The 21,108-nt window shown below is 29.9% G+C and overlaps 1 protein-coding gene and 1 pseudogene across 1 annotated transcript in view; one reads left to right on the forward strand and one right to left on the reverse strand.

The window, feature by feature from the left end:
* LOC106463700 overlaps positions 1–12,357 on the forward strand; it is a 141,623-nt pseudogene extending 129,266 nt beyond the window's left edge.
* A 651-nt stretch (positions 12,358–13,008) lies between these two features.
* Positions 13,009–21,108, reverse strand: part of LOC106463697 (tyrosine-protein phosphatase 99A-like) — a 114,003-nt gene continuing 105,903 nt past the window's right edge. The window contains exon 24 of the mRNA XM_013923757.2: positions 13,009–19,820. Within this exon, the coding sequence (XP_013779211.1) occupies positions 19,647–19,820 (174 nt within the window). The 3' untranslated portion in view covers positions 13,009–19,646. The remainder of the gene's footprint in view (positions 19,821–21,108) is intronic.

Genomic DNA, 21,108 nt, shown 5'->3' on the forward strand with positions numbered 1-21,108 from the left:
AAAAAAGTAAAGGGACAATCAGCTAATAACAAATTTTCAAAACATAAATGTTTACTAAATAATCACAATAAAGGCTTAAATCATACTTACAATTTTTGTGTTTGTGTTATTGCTTTGAAATCAAATTTTTCTGCTGGTGACACACTACTTTTAACACCTCACCATGGTTTATTTCCTTGGTCTGCTGGAAAAACTTAACACAAACTCAACATATTATATACGGTTGGAAAGCTCTGTCCATCATCTGTCATTTACAAAATCATTATATGTTTGTGTAAGGTACATACTCAGAGAAATTTACCCCAGAACACTGGCAACATCAAATTGGACACTTAAGAAAGCCTGGCTCTTATGCATATGTATTCATTTTTAATTTGAAATGCGATTTTTATGTCGTTTACCATGTGTATTTTCACAGAATGTAGTACCATTACTTCGGCTTAGTGATATGATGACTACTTTTTATATTTTATGTAATGTCAGTAAATAATAGGATAATGTACGATGTTAAAAATAATCTGTTCCTGTGTTTCAAAGCAAAAAAGAAACTTTGCATGCAACATTTAAAGTTTAGTCTATATCAAACTCCAGTAATGTACTTGTACTTTATACCTAATATTTTAAAGTATCTGAACCTCTGCTCTAAAGAAAAAAGTAGGTTGAGAAACTGTTATGAAAGACAGTGGATGACATATAGAGCTCATGACTGTGTGATACTTCTGTGGAGGCTAAAAGACTAAGATTTATTTTGATTGAAATATTAAGGAACATTTAAAAAAAGTGTTAATTGTTTCATAAGCTAACAGTGTGTAAAATACATATTTGAAAGTACTTTATGTATGAGTGAACCTTCAACTTAGTGAAAATATGTGAAAATGCAGATAAAAAAGTTCTTGCATTGTCATATATTGCAAAGTTATTAATTTTATTATCTCACTCAAATCTTCAACTTCTCATGCTTTCAAAATAGTCTAATGTAGCTTAGATGACACTGAAAGCCTTGAAGTGACTAATGTTAGAAGCAGAAAAATTGAAGGAAGAAATAAACCTACTTACAAAATGAAAATCAGTTCTTTTGACCCTTGTTTTAATAAACTTTTTATCTTTGGGAAAAAATCAGAAAATTTTCTGATAAACATGTAGACACAACATATTCTAGTACTTAATGAGAGTGTTAAATACATTTTGTTTCCAAGTTTTTGAAGTTCTTGTGCTTTCTATATATATAGTTTTATTGCCCAAGTGCATATTAAGCCATTGATCAAAGGACTGTTAGTTATTTGTGTGTCTATTCACAGAAAGGAAAATATTTCTTTAGTTTCTTGAAATATATATATATTTTTATATATTTTGTTTTGAATGGCATGCATCTATAATATCACAAATTCTTTGCCATATTTGACTTTATACTCTTAAACAGGTGTACAATAATACAATTATATTTGCAGTGACAAATATACTCCATATCAAGACATAACTTTGTAAAATATTTTTAAAAATTTTTGTAGTTTTTGAGAGCCAACTTGCAAGTAGGGACGAGGTAGTGCTAGTGTAGACTTGAATAGATGCATATAAAACATGTAAGAAATAACACAGGTTTGCAAATTTAAACTTCATAAAAGTTGTTTTGGTTTTAATAACGGATTTTTCGTAATTTGGAAAGAAAAAAAAGCTCTTACTTAGATCAAATTATTATTTTGTTTACCACAATGAACATTTTGTATTATTATGTTTGTTATTAACAAAAATACAAACAAACTGAAGAAAAGGGAAGAACAATGATGTTAAACGAATATGCATCCTCTTTCATCTTGATTTTTTTGTGAAATCTGTCTTTTAATCTCAAAAGTATGTGTCGTGGTCTTTCTTTTAGGTATTGTATATGGAGCATCTCGTTTCAAAAACCAGCAGTAATCAACCATTGTGTCCATTTTTCAACACAACTCTAAAATCTGGGGTTTCATTCCCATGATGTACACAGCAGCTAGGTGTTACTTTGCTCTAAAAACAAAGTATTAAAAGTTAGCAACACTTTATAAATTGAATGATTTATATAAATATATTTGCATACTATGGACTGCTATGCTTTTTGCAAATCTTCAAGATTTTGTCATTTTTGACTAGGTTACTTAAAATGGGATAATGGTTTTATAATCTGTCCTCAAAGTAACAAGAACAACTTAGCTTAAAGGTTGTACATAGTGGGAAACACAATTGTGGAGTAGTTGTTACAGTTTTATATTTTGAGAGATTCTATGATGGTTAGCTGCTTTCTTATTTGTAGATAATGATGTTATAGTTTAAATTTGTTATAGCATGATGAGCATATTACATAATGTTTAGTAAGGACAAGATTGTAATATATAAACACTGTATTTATAGTTGTGCTTTTTATTTCAGGATGTGATAATTGTTGATTTGGGTAGCTGCTCAATTCGTGCTGGAATTCTTATGGATCATCGTAAGTTCCAGTATTGAATGATAATAAATCAGTGTTTAGTTTCTTGTACTTTTTTTATAGCAGTAGATAGAACAAAAGGGATTTCTATAAATTGTGTACTTTCACATATATTTAAATTTCTCTTTTAAATTTGCTGTAACAGTAACACTTCCAGTGGATTTTAAAAGATTCAGAAACTTAAGCACTTTTGAATAGTTAACTAATCTTCTTCAGGGGTAAAAAAAAGGAATACGATTTAATTTAAACCTCTTCCTAATTGTATAAAATAATGTAGAAAGTAGTAAGAAAGTTCTTTAAATGCTCATCATGCAGTGGAGTAGTGTGCTAATTTTTTTCTTTAGCTTTAAGGTAAATTATTTCTACAACACTATGAAACCTAAGTATGCAAGAAGAAGACACTTTTTTTAATATTTATTTTAGCCACATTGCCACAAGTTTTCTTTCCAACTGTCTGTGCCACAAACAAGCACTATAGGTAAGGTACTTATTATAATATTCTTATGTTAGATGTTATTTCATTTCTTCATTCCTGTAAAAAGCCTGATTTTAATGTAAAAGATAAACAACACAATTATTTTTTTCTATTTAATTGTGTTGTAATTTTTGACATAGTTATTTTCAGCTTACTAAGTAGTAATGATCCTACTAGAAGATATGGCGATATAACACAACTGTCACTGTAAACCTACAGTAGATTTGATTTATCAAAAGAGGTTTAAGGTGCATAACTTGATTATGAAGATATAAGTACCCCAGCTATTTTGCACTTACAATTAATGAATGTAGTAAATAATTTGGATGCTTGATTGCTTACCAGTGGTAAATAATGAATCAATATCTAAAGTTATAGTTTCATTTCCGACGAGATATACATGCAACAGGTGTACTATTTTGTTTTCATTTTAGTCTATTCACAAAAGGAACACATCGTACAAATCAAGAAAACCATCCATAATGCAACTAGTATTAAAAAATTGGACTTTATGTAAATATATCAGTAAAGTGAAAATGTTTATAAAAATATGACCAAAAAAGCAGTTAGTTGTACTTCCAGTTTCTCTTTTTGATGTATAAAAAAAAATAATAATTTCAGTACGAATTCTATGATAGTGACCTTATTTACTTTATTTTCTAGCAAGAAGCAGATCTTTGGAATAGAAGCTTTAAAACCTAATGTTCGCTTCTCCTCCAATTTATCATTTCCAGTTTCACCATCAGCAAAAATAACCAAGGTACAAACATTTGTGTTGTATTTTAGATGACAAAAGTGTTGTAACTGTAACTATTATCATAGAATATATTTAGATTAAATTTACAGGTTTCAATAAATTAATTGATTTTTCAGACATCTGATTTTGACTTACTGCATTTGTAGGATTTTGGTATTTGTGCACTTTGTACTCCGATTACTGAAAAAAAAACATTGGAATATGATAATTTATAGATTTTGTTTCAAAATAAAATAAACGTTGATTTTCATAGAGTTTTATGCTCCTAGTAATGGAAACAAATGAAAAAAAAGAACATGTTACTTATGTATTACAATTTTCAAGGACTCTTGTCATATATTTGTACATTAACTGTTGGACAGTATGAATAAGACTAACATGTATATTAAATCATTACAAGAAGAAGAGAATGGTTACAACATTGATATCTGAAATATTTTGTTTTACAGTATACCATGGACGTGGAAAAACTCTCGGGTATTTTCGAGAAAGTCTTTCAGGAATTAAATGTTGATCCAAGAAAATACAAGGTAGTTGAACATAAGATCCAGAACAGTACTTCAAACATTTTATGTTATACTTCACCCCAACATTAAACTTTTTATGAAACAGTAAAGAGGACTGTAGTTTTTTAGTTCAACAATCATATAATTTCTGAATCAGGGCAAGCTTGGCTCAGTGGTTCACCTGCCAAACAGTGAATTTGAGGTTCTGTGGTTTGCACCCTATTATTGCCAAATAAAATCACCTTTGTACTTTGAGGCTGTGGATGTATTGTAAGAGTGATGGTCAAATCCTCCTATATAATTAGATTAGCCCATAAGTTGGCAGTGGGTGGAGTTGATTAGCTGCCTTCCTTCTATTGTATTACTTCAAAATTAAAGATGACTAGCACAGATAGCCCTCTAATAGCTTTGAATGAATTTCCACAAAAAACAAAACGTATCCGAACCATGTTTCTTATTTGCTAGGAAATGATTAGCATAGTTCAGGTTTAGTCTCAAGAGATTTATTATGCAGATTGTCTCTGAAGGTCTTTCATTCAATACCAGAATTTATCCAGTAAGCTGAATATGCAGCAACTAAAAGTTTGAAATGCTGATTGTACGTAGTTCTAATTTCCCAATATTAAGGTGCGAAATGCCTAAAGTGGTGAACTGAAAGAGTTCTTTGTACCATTGAATGTGATAAAATATCATTCTTCACTGAAAATAATTGTTTAGTAGTCCTGTATGATTTTAAAACAAGATCTGTATAAAAATATTATTTCATCAGTGTTAGGTTTTTACAAGGTAAATTAATATTTGAGGAACTTACTTCACTACTTATTTATGTACCTCAGTACCATTTAGATAATATAGTAAGAATATTTATCTCATTAAAACTTGTGACTTCTAAAATGAATATATATATATATATATATATATTTAGAAAATTTTAAAACATTTACAGTTGCTTGTGTATTATTTTTACAAATCAAAATTATATTTAACCTTTATAATAGTAAATATAAATTACTTTAAAACATTGTGTTTGGAGGAAGATGTATGCAGCATATCATAAAAAGTTTTTTTTCTCAATTGTGAACTTATTCTAACTCATCAGTGGAAATATGTGTTGTAAATCAAGGTTGTGTGTGTCATTTTTATTTATACTTGCAGGTTTATGATAAAAAGCAATGTACTACTGTTACTTTTACAGGTTCAAGTATGTGTACCACGAAGTTTTAGTATCCAAACTCAAATTGCTGTTCTGAAAACACTCTTTGGAGAATTTGGTGTTAAAAAGGGATCAACTTAACACATCAGGCAATTTTATCTTTGTATGCCTATAACACAACATCAGGAATTGTTGTTGATATTGGGGATCGAATGGATATTGTCCCCATTACTCATGGTAAATAAAAATATTTTTAGATGTAGTCAAAAGTAGTAGTAAAAATATTTTTAGATGTAGTCAGAAGTAGTAGTAAAAATATTTTCTTGTAACTTTATTTCAGTAAATATTGTCAGTGAGCTTTTTTTACTATACTATGCAAATGAGATAACATATAAGTAATTCCGCATTCTCTAAGTTGCACTTAGTTAGTTGTAAGTTAATCATACACCTCAGCTTGGCATGGCCTGATGGTTGGGGGTGCTATATTCTCAATCTGCTGAGAGTCAAGAGATTGAATCCTGTCACCAACTATGTTCACACTTTCAGCTATGGGAGAATTATATTGTGACAGTCAATCTCACTTTTCTTTGATGAAAGAGCAGCCCAGCAGTTGGTGGTGGTGTTGACTAGCTGCTTTCCTTCTAGTCTAAACTAAGGACAGATAGCCCTTGCATAGTTTTTGAGAAATACAAGAGCAAACAAACAAGCAAAAAAATACACCTAATTTTAAGAATATTTATATCAGTATAACCACTATGAAATGTTAGAGTAAGTACCATAAAATAGCTTTAGAGCTGCCATTCTAAAGGAACTTTGACAATAAATAATACATTGAACATTGTTTCTATATTTTCTAACTTGACTATCAAAAGGGATATGTAAAATGAGGCTTTTTACAATATATTACATTCAGAGATTTTTCACAATAATTAAACCTCTAAATGAAACAGGTGTATTATTTGATGATTATACTTGCCATTAGTTACAGGTCAATCTTTTGTCAACATCAGTGTGTATGTATTGTTTTCTTGCAAGTCTTTCTTCTTGGTTGAGTAAAGTGATGCAACATGTAAAAGCTAAGAATCAACTAGTGCTTAAAATACTGATGTAATCAGGACAATTTAATCTTTTTTCTTAGCTAAGTAAAAATGATTAGAAAATAAAATCATCAACACCCATTTCTTTATGAGAGTTTTAAAAGTTATTTCTCCCTTTTTTAAATAAGGTTACATTGTTGAAAGTGGTGTTACAAGGTTGCCCTATGGTGGTCAACGTATTCTTCATCATCTTCGGCATGCTTTGAGTCAAAAACATGTTAGGTATGTTTTGTTGTTGTTATTCTAAAAAAGAAATTTAGACAATTATTTTTTTCTAGTCAGATATTTTTTATTGACAGGTACAAACATTTAGAACAAAATATTATGTTTCATATCAAGTGGAAATTACACTTACTGCCTTTTTTTTTTCTAGCTTAATCAGCGACATTGAATCCTACATGATACGTTACATTCAAGAGAAAGCCTGTTTTGTATCTCAGGACTACAAAAAAGACCTCGAATATTCTAGACAAGATCCAGAAAGTATGGAAAAGACTGTACCTGTAAAACAGTTTTTCCAAACTGAATGTCCGTGGGAGTAAGTTATATTCACACCTTATATAGATCCTGTACTATTTTATTATTCAATCTGTTTAATATATATTTATGCATATTTCAGATCTTTTTCTGCTTCCAGATTCATGGACACCATAGTATATGATTAAATTTATATTAGGTCGTCAAGAAACTAATGTTTGCTGACTATAGATCTCTGCATTGACAGTTTGCTATGGACTGAAGAGTTTGAAATGAATTACTCCTTTGATGTCCCACCAAATGCAAAGCATCACTTTCTGTGGATGGAGTCTAGGTTTTGGAGTCAGAAGTGGTTTTTTCTAGGACTGAGCCATTGTTTTTGGCATTTAATATTCACATAGATAATCCATTTTTCATCACCGGTGACAATTCTGTCCAAAAATGGTTCACACGCATTACATGCCAAAAGAGACAAAACAACATTCACACATTGGAAACGATGATCATTGGAGAGTTCGTGAAGCACACAAACACCTTCTTTAAGGAGTTTTCCCATATTCCTCAGATGTTTACATATTATTTCATGAGAAACATGCAATTTCAGGGCCATTTCATGAGTGTGTTGCCTTGGGTTAGACTCGACATGCGTCTTCACAACATCAATATCAAATCCAACATGTCGGCTCCTGCCGTCACAGTTTCTAAGGCTAAAGTCACCTGAACAAAATTTGCTGAACCATTGTTGATACTTACAAATGTCAAAACATTTCCATGAACTTCTTTGATATTCTTTATGGCTGCAGAGGTGTTGTATCCCTTCTTGAATTCAAACAGCATTACATGCCGAATGTTTGTCTCGTCGTATGCCACCACTATAACTAAGGGATACTAAACTTTACACATTATATAGGCTACACTAACATGTCGTTTAGGCTGTTTGTTTAACGATTATATGCGATGTACGTTTTTTGGAGGTAGTTAATGAAAGTGTTTCAGAACGCGCAAGAAATTAATGTAGTTTTTTTAGATGAAAAAACCCAAACAATTTATACATTAAAACAAAACATTTATTAAATGAAATAGTATCCATTCTTATCGATGATGCTTTTTCAATTTACAATCAGGTTGTTGATGCCTTGATTAAAGAAATCACTTGGCTTTGAAGCAAAAAACATGTCAATGTCCTCTTTAACACCTTCCACATTTGCATACGTTTTCCAATTAAGATGGTGTTGCAGCAAACGAAAAAGGTGGTAATTTGATGGTGCCATATCTTGAGAATACGGTGGGTGGGGGAGAACTTCCCAACCCAACTGCATAATCTTGTGTTGCATCAAACATGTGGACGTGCATTGTTGTGGAGAAGAACACCTTTCTGACTGATGAGTGAAGGGCATTTCTGATGAAGGGCTTGATTTAAACTTTCCAGACGACCTAATATATAACTGCATGTAAAGTTGTATACAAAAAATGAAGGTTTGATATTAGTAATTTAAATAATATTTAAGACAAAATAGTTAGTTTTCAATCAATTTCATTTACTTTATATTATTTGAATCTGATAAGAAATAGATATTTAGTTTTAGATCAATGTACATAAATTACATTGATTTTTTATTTTTTCAGAACTATTTCTTTAGATATAGGAAGGTTTCAGACACCAGAGGGATTATTTACTCCTGAATTGTGGGGTCTTGACTGTCCAGGGGTCCACAAGTTAATTCTCCGAGCTTTTCAGGAGTGTAGTATGGACATTCGACGAGAAATGGTTCGAAGCATATACCTCAGTGGTGGTGTGACATTATTGCCAGGTTTTGCAGAACGCCTTGAGAGGGAAGTCAACAACTTGACTCCTTCAGCAATTGTTCCCAAAGTGAGTTTAGTTTTAATCTCTGTGAAACCTTAATTTATGAACCAAATCAATTCCTAACATTCACATCAAACCAAACATTTTATCAAGCCAATCAAAATGTAAGAAAAGGTATGTGATGGAATCAATAAAGCTTTTTTATGAACACAGAAGTTTTATTGTTATGTTACAAAATAATAAGTTTGTAATCTTTGTACCTTTAATAATTGAGAATCTAATTGTTGTGGTAAAAAATCAATATATTTAATATAGCTTGATAGATGTATAATTTTATTCAAATTTGTTTTTGACCATTTTCTAACAATGAATGTTGTTTTCTTCAATAAATGCTTAAAAGCTACAAGAACTGGTGACACAGGATAGTATGTATGCTTGATTTGTGTGAATTATTTATTTTACAGGTTCATGCCTCACCATATCGTTATCACATGGCTTATCTTGGTGCATGTCGATTGGCTGCTTCCGATGGATTTGAAGAAGTGTGTGCAAGTGTAGATGAGTGGTCCAAAAAAGGTTCAGAGTGCTTGAAACGGTGGCATCTGTAAATTAGAAGATAAAACATAAAAAAGTATTTATATGATGGAGTTAGATATGATTTTTTGAAAGGAAAAATGTTTTGACTGTAATATGAAAAACATTAGCAGAAAGTTTTCAATATATGTGAAAAATCATGACTGCAGACAATCCAGTAAACAATGTTTAAAATTGACAGAGATATTGTTTATTTTTGTATCATAGTAGAACTAATATAAGTCTATTGTGTGTTGATGTGCCATTCTTTCTTACACTCCACTAATTTTGCAATTTCTGCTGGGAAAAAAAAATGTTTAGGAATTTCTTCATTGAAACATCATACAATGGAATGGTGTGACCAAATCACATAAAACTAGTGAGAGAAACAGAAATGGTATTTCTATTCAAACGTAAAGTTGTATCATTTTTTGACACTCGGCAAATATCTCAGTCTTAACTGTAAAAATATATAGAATGATCTTATTAACTTATGTAGAACACTTGTTTACGTGTATTTAGTTAGCAGTAAGTAGTTTAAAAAATGGTTGTAATATATATATATATATAGTTTTATAGCTTCCATTTACAGTGTAACAAGCAAAGATGTTTTTTTAAGAGATGTTTATCAAAGTTTATCTAATTCCCTGTTTGTTTGTTTAGCATCACTCATCAAGAACCAGTAGCAAAACTGTACAGTAGTTGGTAGGTGATATTGAACCTAATAAGTAACACAAGTTGAAACATTCATTTATTATATCTTAAGAATACTTTTAGAACTAAAACTCTTAAAAATGGTATCTTTTACATATATGTACATACATATTTTTGGTTATTGATGGTTGCAAAACTGTGGTGTTCTTTTAGAATAATCTTTGTACTAAATATTAGTATATGTAATGGAATTTTATATACAACTAATCATTCCATGCTGTGTGTTGTAAAATCTTCTGTGTAAAAGCAATTTGGCTTGACTTTTGTGTACCATGTTGCACACTCAACACAATATTTTCCCCATTTTTTTACTGTTAGTAAAATTTAATAAGTTGAATTATAATGAGTTAAGCCTTATTTGTAATGAGTCTTGTAACAATTGTGGTTATTTAAAACTGCTAACACAATATTGACCACTTTTGTAGCTTTGTCTTTATTCCTGGTAGTAAAAAATCACACTTGCAGAAGTTTTTGCCTTATTACTGTTAATATAGTCTTTAGTGAACCTTGACTTTATCCCTATTAATAAGTAGAAAAGATGGCTTTATTGCTCTTAACACTGTGTTACTAGTAGCAACTTTGGCATCATTACATACTTTTTTGCACATTGTGTTTTGTACAAGTTTAGCTTTATTTCCATTACAACATTCTTACTAGTGGTAACTGTATTTCTATTAACAGTCTTATTTGCAACAACTTATATGTAAAAACTTTAACTTTATTCTTGTTTGCACTGCTTTATATGTAACAACTTTAATATCATTTCTTTTAGCAGGATTTACGTGTAACAACTTTAACTTCACTCCTATTATAACTGTTTTACATGTAACAACTTTAACATCATTTCTGTTAGCATTGCTTTATATGTAACAACCTTAAGGTCATTCCTGTTTACAGTTTTATATGTAACAACTTTAATATCATTTCTTTTAGGACTGCTTTATATGTAATAACTTTAATGTCATTCCATTGAGCACTCTTTTACATTTAGCAACTTTAACATCATTTCTGTTAGCATTGCTTTATATGTAACAACTTTAACATCATTCCTATTAGTCCTGCTCTATATGTACCAATTTTGGCTATATTCATACTAGGAAAACCTGTTTTGTAGCAACCAGTGCTTTATTTCATTTACTATCTTAACTGATTTTATTCCTGTTCACACAAATACACATATAAGAACTTTGGCTATATTTCTGTTATCTTGGTGTTATAAGGTTCTTATAAAAACTTTGGCTTTAATAACATTACTGCTTTATTAGTTGTTACTGTGTAATGTGATTGAATTCAAGAATCATCTGACCCAAACAATAACTGCGTATAAATATAGTAAATACTTATTCAGGTAATTTACGCTTATTGAGTAAGACGTTCTGCTTGAATTATGTTGTTCAATCAGATATGCATGTTGTTTTATAGTATACAGGATAATAAAAGAAAATATAATAAATTATACTTATGTCTTATGACAAGTATAATTAACTTATAATCATGCTTTGCCAGCTTAGAAAAGGCATTCACACCATAAAAAGTATATTAAACTTAAAAACAACTGTCATTGTGAAACTCCAAATTGCACTGGAATTTGTAATCCAGTTTCTGTTTAAAAGCATGTAACACTTGATATATGAATTTATGTACATACACCATTTTAATAGTATGTGATTATTCACGTAAAATTTTAAACATTATTTTTTATTATACGTTGCTGTGTGGAGTATAATTAGGCACTGGTAGCAATTAAAGATGTAGCAGTATTGTTACTTCTTTAAAAGTAATCAAGCAAGTGATATGAGACAGTACTTCATACTGAGCTCTTTCTAATAATTTTTAGTTTAACATTTTAAAATGGTGATGTAAAATTTTACTTTTCCAAATAATATTTCAAAGTTTTGCACACAATCCAGTATATTGTTGTAAATCTTTGTCATCACTTTTAAAGAATTTGTACATATTAACTTTAAGTGTTTGTGATTATAGAGAGGTCACCAGTTTTGCGAGCTCTTTATTTTCATAAATAAATTGGAATATTTCTTTTGTTACAAGGAAATAGCTCAAATATTAAAATACAAATTCAAATGTGATTTCAAAAATTGCAGATTAATGTTATCTAGCGTAAACTAATTAACAAAAAGAACAGCATTAAATGCTGAAATAACATTTCATATTATCCGTTTGATATTTGGACAAAGCATGGAATGACAATGTGGATGTTAAACCATATTTTTCTTCTCAGTTGCAAGTTGGGTAGCTGTTTAAGCTAATGTGATAAGATTTTTTTTCTATCAATAAAATGTTGGCTTTACCAGGCTAATGGACAAATTAGCAGGTAAAAACAAAATGTACGTACAAATTTTATTGTATGCTATTTTTTAATGTGTTTTAACTTTACTTTTACCAGTCTACATAACCTGATAATAGTCATAGCACTGTATCAACATAGTTCCATAGCACTTTACTTATATGACTTTCTAAATGTTTAATTGGGAATATTCCACAGATGCAAAAGTGCACATTACTTTTTGTATGTAACAAACAACCCATTTTTTCTATAATTATATTCAAATGGGGCTTAAAAATTACATGATATACCACATGAATGTTATAAACTTATTCAGTATTAACACATTCTACATTATGTTAGAAGTTTTCTATGATATATTTCCAGCGTATATCTCTTTAGGGGTTACAAACTTTGTAAACTCCATATTATTGTGTCATATATGTACTTCAATGCTATCATACAGATTTTAAAGTGTCATAACAGACACACTACTGTTACCGAATCCAGTGAATGAATTTAAACACAGAAATGTTACCATTAATAAACCGAGATAAATTCCTTTCCATAATGGCACCAAGAATTTTATTGTAGTTAATGTTTAACATGCAATAATATCTGATACAACCAATCATAAAAACATTTTTCAAATGTTACACTTGATTGAGAAGTTTTTAGTAGGATTTGTGCATGCCTAATGCCAGTTATTGGGAGAGGCCTGGTGTAAATTGAGAATATGGGACGTTTTCAACAACTGTCTGATTCTAGTAATTTTGCATGTCAAGTAAAAATCAATGTTCAAGTTGGAAAAAATAAGTAAATCAAGTTAAAATAGTAATAAGCATATGCTAATTAATACCAAAGTTGCATACTATCCATACCAGCTGTTGAGGGGAGGCACACTTGATATAATCACACTTGGAGATTATGTATATCCTAGAGACTTAACTTGCAAAATAAAATATCACAAATTGATTTATTGCAAGGAGCATTTGTAGATTTTCTGCCTTAGTACAATAGCAGCATTGTTTATTATTTGATAAACATAAATAATGATGGCTAAAAAACAAAGATCTAAGACAAAATTAATACAGACTAACTTTTAAAAACAATCAACTTTTCTTTATTACATTATCAATTTCACGAAACTAGCACAACATATCTTACAAGATCATCAAGACTACGAGACAATTCTGAAGTTACATCAACATGTAGTTCAGGAGATTTCAGTGAGTACAGTTCTGCAGTTAGAACAACATGTATAAAACCCAGCTTTGAATTGTGGAGTTGAATATTTTACTTACCTCATAGCAGACTACTAACAACACAAGCAACTGTAAAAATATTCAAATATTCCTATGATGGAAAGCACACTAGAAATTCAATACATATGATTTTATAAATTACACATTAAAAAACTGCTAAACATTTCCCTCTCTAATTCAGGGCACAGAGTTAGAACATGGAAGTTTTATATTACTTTTAATCACATTGGTACTAAAGTTTTTATTTCTTTTTAAATATCATTAAATGCTTCTTTTCAAGATTAATACATTTTTAGTTCTCTTAATATGAAAGTACAGCTTATAGAAATCTTTGAATTTTTTAAATAAACAACTAACACCAAGTATGCATTTTTTTAATGATTTTGTTTGTAATACAATATGAGAAACTCAGTATAGTTTTTGGTTGAATGACCATTAAAAAATTATTGGAAAACTTACAAGACATTACTGTATTAATCCATTGATAAAGAAAACCTGGAATGTGAACTTCCTTTACCAACAGCAAACAAGGTTATGTCAAAATCAGTTATATACAAAACAATTTAAAAGCCATAATATTGTACGTAATTTCTATCATTTCTCAAAACAGTCGCAATGTGTGTTTTAGGAGTTCACCAAGTACAACTAGTCAAAAAAAGGTAAAAAGAAAATCATATTAAAATAACTGCTGTGGAATCATGAAATCAATAACAAAAGTGGGGAAAAGGCTAATGTTAAATAGATGTTTTAATGTTCACAACACTTCAAATTGCCAGATGAAGGGCATCCCAGCCCGATTCTTTGTGAACATTAAAACATCTATTTTAACATGAGCCATTTTTTGTGGTACAAGTTTTTCCACTTGTTTATTTTCATTTAATAAATAAACAAAGCATGTTACACATAAACTATATAATCAAATTATACTTGATGCTTAAGTATATTTTTAGTTGAAGGTCCAAAATTGGCCTGTAGAGTTAGAAATGTCAGTTAATAAACCACAACTTCATAATCTCGAGCATAGAGTTCACTTGAGTCCAATATTACTGAAGAATATAATCACTGTTAAAGAATTTCTTGGCAATTATCATGCCTGTGGTCATAGAGGAAATTAAAATGTCTATTGAATATATTATTAATAGTCAATTACATACACTGTTTAAGCAATGATTTGCTAAGCTATGAATCAAATATTTACATTTTTGTCCGATTTAATAAGACAAATTTTCTAGTTAGGGTTGTCTTAACAATGCAAAATAACCAAACTATACTACATTTAGAAATTGAAGGAAAGACAACGTATTTTATAAAATTCCCATTGAAGAAAAGTTTAAAACCCAGATTGACACTGTTATGTTGTGTACTTTTTTTGCTCCATCTTGACTTCACAAGAACAAGGTTATTAGTGGAATGAAATGTTTGTTATAATGCATTCATTGTGAAAACCATATAGGTCAACACCGAGTTATAAAACTGGTATTTCCTGAGAGTTAAGTAACATTGTCAATACCTAAACTGTCAGCTGTATTTGGTCAAGATGAATAATTTTGATTTAATTAACTTTAAAATCAGATCAAAATGTTACAATGTATTTCATTATATATAATTCCTAACAAATATAATAATAATACAGATATGGTTCTACATGGAATGTTTTGATTCTTTGGGTTAAAACTCGGTTAGGACAGTTTCTTTGTATCCAACCTGTTACTACAGATAGATTTCATGAAATGAACACAATAAATACTTTCAGATTAACTCGTACAATGTCTGTACAATTACTGTATTTTCCCTTTATGTTAAAAAAGGACTAAAAATGTTAGTAAAAAAAACAAAATTTTCAAATTAATGAAACTCACTTTTTGTAGAGAAACATTTTTAAGACTCATAAACAGAATAGTTTGGAAATATCAATAAAATATTTCACTCACCAGATCAATCAAATACATCGAACAACACAAGGAAATTCATAGAATAATACTTTATCTACAAAATGTAACATTTTGTTCTTCCAAGGATGAGTGAGAATCCAGACTACTAATGCTTTTTTTTGACATTATTAGGTGGGGTAGTAATGTGCCATAAAATGCATCAATTAATTTTATTTCAGCTCATTTATCACAGTCCTTCATTGACAATACCTTTATGGGACACACAGTTCTCATTAACGACAAATGTACCTTTAGTCTAGGTAACTGATAATATAGGGTACCCAATCACTAACAATACCTTTATGGGACACACAGTTCTCATTAACGACAAATGTACCTTTAGTCTAGGTAACTGATAATATAGGGTACCCAATCACTAACAATACCTTTATAGAACACACAGTTCTCATTTATGACAAATGTACCTTTAGCCTAGGTAACTGATAATATAGGGTACCCAATCACTAACAATACCTTTATAGAACACACAGTTCTCATTTATGACAAATGTACCTTTAGTCTAGGTAACTGATAATATAGGGTACCCAATCACTAACAGTACCTTTATAGAACACACAGTTCTCATTTATGACAAATGTACCTTTAGCCTAGGTAACTGATAATATAGGGTACCCAATCACTAACAGTACCTTTATAGAACACACAGTTCTCATTTATGTCAAATGTACCTTTAGCCTAGGTAACTGATAATATAGGGTACTGAGCAGAATAAGAATGTATAATCCCACTTCATATAACTCATATCAGAAACTATAACTATAATTTTCTTCTATATTATATAAGTTATGCCTTTGTCTAGATAGAGTTAAAAGCATGTTTTTAAGTAAATATGATTATTGTCTTTAATTAAGTCTGAATTATCAAATTTGGCTTGAAATATTTTAAATAAATATACTGTAAAAAATACAGGTAAGATTATCTATGATCTCTATTCTGATAACAACAGTTATTACGTATAGTTTTATCTCAAATTTATATGATTGCAGTTTATTTTTAACTTAAGCTGCAAAAATTAAGTTTTTATACATGTGTGTGTGTGATAATCCATATAGCCAAACTATTATGAGATCAGAAACCATAGTACAAAGAACACTTTGTCACTACTGTGTGTTCAATTATTGGCAATAACTGTGGTACAAGAACACTTACTCAAGTTTGTCATTAGATACTGTGGTACAAAAACACTTACTCAAGTACGTTACGAGATACCACGAGAAAGATTACTTTCTCAAGTATGTCATCAGATACCACGAAACAAGAGTACTTAGACAAATATGTAACCTGATACCATGATGCAAAAGTACTTACTCAAGCGTGTCACCAGATACCATGATATAAGATTATATACAGTCACAAGTTTTATTAGTTGCCGTGGTATAGCCACTACTTGCCATACTGATGAAGACGGACAGACAGACAGAAACAAATTGAAGTTCAACACAATAACGAACAACGCTCCCTTCCTGTATATTTTACTATTCACTGAAGAAAGACAAAATCCATTTATTTTTTATTTATTTCCTTTCTGGTTAACTGTTTTTAACTGTTCTATATAGTGCTTATTCGGCACATCTATTTTAGATTAGTTCTATATTAGCTTTATTTTAAGAGCTGCTTATGTCGTACTAACAAGCACTTAAGTGTTATTGGGTACTATAAATAATCTATTTTTCATTGGTTGTAGGTTTTACTCTTTCAACTAACTAATATAGTTAGAATTAAATAAAACTTTTTTCGCTCAATAAAAATTTTAAGGACAAAGTCTTACTAAAAAGAAAATCTGAAAAATTATTTGGGAAATTAAACTGAAACAAGACTTTGAAGGAACAAATTTTACAAGAAAAAAGACATTATCTTAGAAACATTGACAGTTTCTCTTTCGTGGTGTCAGGAAAACACGTAGGTTTGAAAACTCAATTAAAGAAAACAAACAAACCCTATAACACAAGCTCTTTCTTCATCAGTGACAAATTATTTTTTCTGTATGCAACACAAACTGTTATAGAGAATACACACTTTTTCTCTTGGAGAGTGTTTCGTGTCTTATTAATAAAAGGTAAAGCAATACAATATCATAAAGCATTGAAATTTGGGTTTTATCTATACACACATTTACAAACCTGTAACTGTATTCAAATGTATATGTTTAAACCAAACATTACATTTGCTGCCATCTTCATGTACTCTAATGTGAATTACAAGGTGTAATAACAAGGATTATCTATAACGTGAAAAAACTACACAAGTGATATTCCAGTTTTGTACAAGGAAACATAGAAAAAAATACCTCTGAAGGTCCTGAAAGTAACAGTATACAACATAAAAAACTTGTTAAAGTCCTTACAAAACAGTATACACGATTAAATAAACTTATTAAAGTCCTTACAAGACAGTATGTTCAAAGGTATACTAGAAAGATTTTAGGATCATCACTATATATAGATCCTGTGGTCCACGGATTTGTCTAAATAAGTTAAAAAGCAATGGCTATATAACTGTAAATACTATATACATATTTATAAATTGAGTTCTACATTAACAGTATTAGTATATTACTCTTGTTGTTTTTTGTGCTAGTTTGAAAGTATTTATTACAGCAAAAACAACAAACTATTTGTGTATATTTTACAAACTTCTTTAGAAATAAATTCATCATAAATGTGTCTCCCCCTCGTTGAAAATATTTTACAAAAAAAAATTATTTTCTAGCAAAACACTTTCCAAAACACTTATGCCTGTTACTTATATGCTTTGTTTTCCCTTAACTAATTTTTTTGCTTTTACCAAATTTTTAAAAATAATCTTTGTAAAAATAACTTGCTATGTTTCTCATGAGACAGAAATGAGTACAACTTTCTCATGAAATGAGTTTCTACTCTTTATATTTTTAAGCGTATCAAATTTGTTGTATAAATCATTGTTATCACCACTATGATCATACAAGATTGTTTTCTTAAATGGCTAAATCTGATTTTTGAAGTTCAACGTACAATACCTTTCTTTAGTAGTTAGCATAGTTGCTAAAAAATTTGTACACGAAACATACTAAAAAATACAAACAAGTCTCTCCTTTCTACACACTTAACACTAGCTTATATTAACTTTGGGCAAGGCAGACTATACAATGAAACGTAAAAATGTGTGTTTACACCATACATGAGCAACTTCTGCTGTACAGATCTAGCTAAGCTGTAGCCAATACGACTGGACTAATGAGCACGTCACAGTAACTCAAAGAGCAAATGTCTAAGTGGAGATCAAAAGACATATTTATTTGATGGCCATATCTTGTCAAATTGGAGAAAAAAAAGGACTATTCTTAACACAGAATTTACTAACTATTCTTAACACAAAATTTCACAAATTCAACTGGCCAAGTAGATGATACTGAACGTGAAACACCAACAATCACTGAAAACAACTATAAACAGTTATTTCTTTCTGCACAAGAAAGACAAGAACAGTTTGTTTTCATGTTTTAAACAAGAGAAGAAACATCATTTCATATTCTTGATGTATTCAAACCAACTAGCAAATAGGTACTTAAAATGTGGACGCATATTTCTTTCAACTGATATACACTTTCCAATCATGAAAACTTTACAGCTCATTCATTGTTGCCATTTTCACCAGAGGTATATATCAATAGCACATTTCTCACATTTTGTTGTCACTAGTACCATTTCATACTACAGTTCAGGGAAATGACAGAGGTCCTTTCTTTACATCTTAACACAATGTTGAGACTCTATCCTCTTACACTTTTGAAACGAGAGATGTGTTTTCATCACTCACAAAAGGATACTGGGCATTTTGTTCACACAGTGTAAATGCCAGTTGTTTCATTTAATATATGACAAAGCTGCATTTGTTTCATACTTATAGGAGTAGAATAGTATTACTTACAACAGAATAATGGTGAATCAAACAACTCATGGAAAAATTCTTTCTCATACCCCCAGAAATAGTGACAAGATTTTCTTCACTATCAAACTTGACCTTCACAATGTTATTTTCACTTTACTTTTTGTAAAATGGCAAAGCTTACTATCAACTAAATCTTCCTTTCAGAGTTGTGCCACTATTCTTAAGCTAATAAAATAAAAAACAATGATCAGTTTTCAACAGTCATGCTGGGCTTTCATTCTTCTCAAGGTCGGTGTCTAACTTAACAACATGTCCATTACTAGTGAGATGTCCATTGGTGGAATTCAACTGGCTGTTATTAACAATGTCAATTTCTGACTGAGTGGCACATTCCGTTATACTTTCTACAGCTTGATACAGGAAGAGATAATCATCCTAAACAAACAGAATCAAATATTATCTCTGTATTATTAAATAACTAATCATTTAGCAACTTCTTTAATATTATTTTATATTATGTTTTGAAAGCATGGTCATTGAATTAAACACTAAACAAAATTGCATACAAACACAACTAGATCAGAACTCACCAAACAATATTACTATTTATAGAGCAACTCCATAAACAGTAAAGCATATCAAAGAAACATAAAAACACCAGTTCAGAACTTACAAAATAATGTTAGTTTATAGAGTACCTTCATAAATAGTAACATTTACCAAAGAAACAAAAACACCAGTTCAGAACTTACCAAACAATGTTATTGTTTACAGAGTACCTCCATAAATAGTAATACTTCCCCAAAAAAAAAACCAGTTCAGAACTTACCAAACAATGTTATTGTTTACAGAGTACCTCCATAAATAGTAACACTTACCAAAGAAACAAAAAACATAAGTTCAGAACTTACCAAACAATGTTATTGTTTACAGAGTACCTCCATAAATAGTAACACTTACCAAAGAAACAAAAAACATAAGTTCAGAACTTACCAAACAATGTTATTGTTTACAGAGTACCTTCATAGATAGTAACACTTACCCAAAAAAACAAAAAACACCAGTTCAGAACTTACCAAACAATGTTATTGCTTACAGAGTACCTCCATAAATAGTAACATTTACCAAAAAACACCAGTTCAGAACTTACCAAATAATGTTAGTTTATAGAGTACCTTCATAAATAGTAACACTTCCCAAAGAAACAAAAAAAATACCAGTTCAGAACTCACCAAACAATGTTATTGCTTACAGAGTACTTCCATAAATAGTAACACTTCCCAAAGAAACAAAAAACACCAGTTCAGAACTTACCAAACAATGTTATTGTTTACAGAGTACCTCCATAAATAGTAACATTTACCAAAGAAACAAAAAACATAAGTTCAGAACTTACCAAATAATGTTAGTTTATAGAGTACCTTCATAAATAGTAACATTTACCACAGAAACAAAAAACATCAGTTCAGAATTTACCAAATAAGGTTAGTTTACAGAGTACCTTCATAAATAGTAACACTTACCAAAGAAACAAAAAACACCAGTTCAGAGCTTACCAAATAATGTTACTGTTTATAGAGTACCTCCATAAATAGTAACACTTTGCAAAGAAACAATAACAGATGAGAAGTTATCAAGCAAATTTAGTATTACATATACAAATTTCATAAATAGTAACACCATCAAAAAATAAAACTTATCAAACTATATAACTATTTATAAA

This window comes from Limulus polyphemus, unplaced genomic scaffold, assembly GCF_000517525.1.
Source record: "Limulus polyphemus unplaced genomic scaffold, Limulus_polyphemus-2.1.2 Scaffold1463, whole genome shotgun sequence".
Classification (NCBI taxonomy): Eukaryota; Metazoa; Arthropoda; class Merostomata; order Xiphosura; family Limulidae; genus Limulus; species Limulus polyphemus.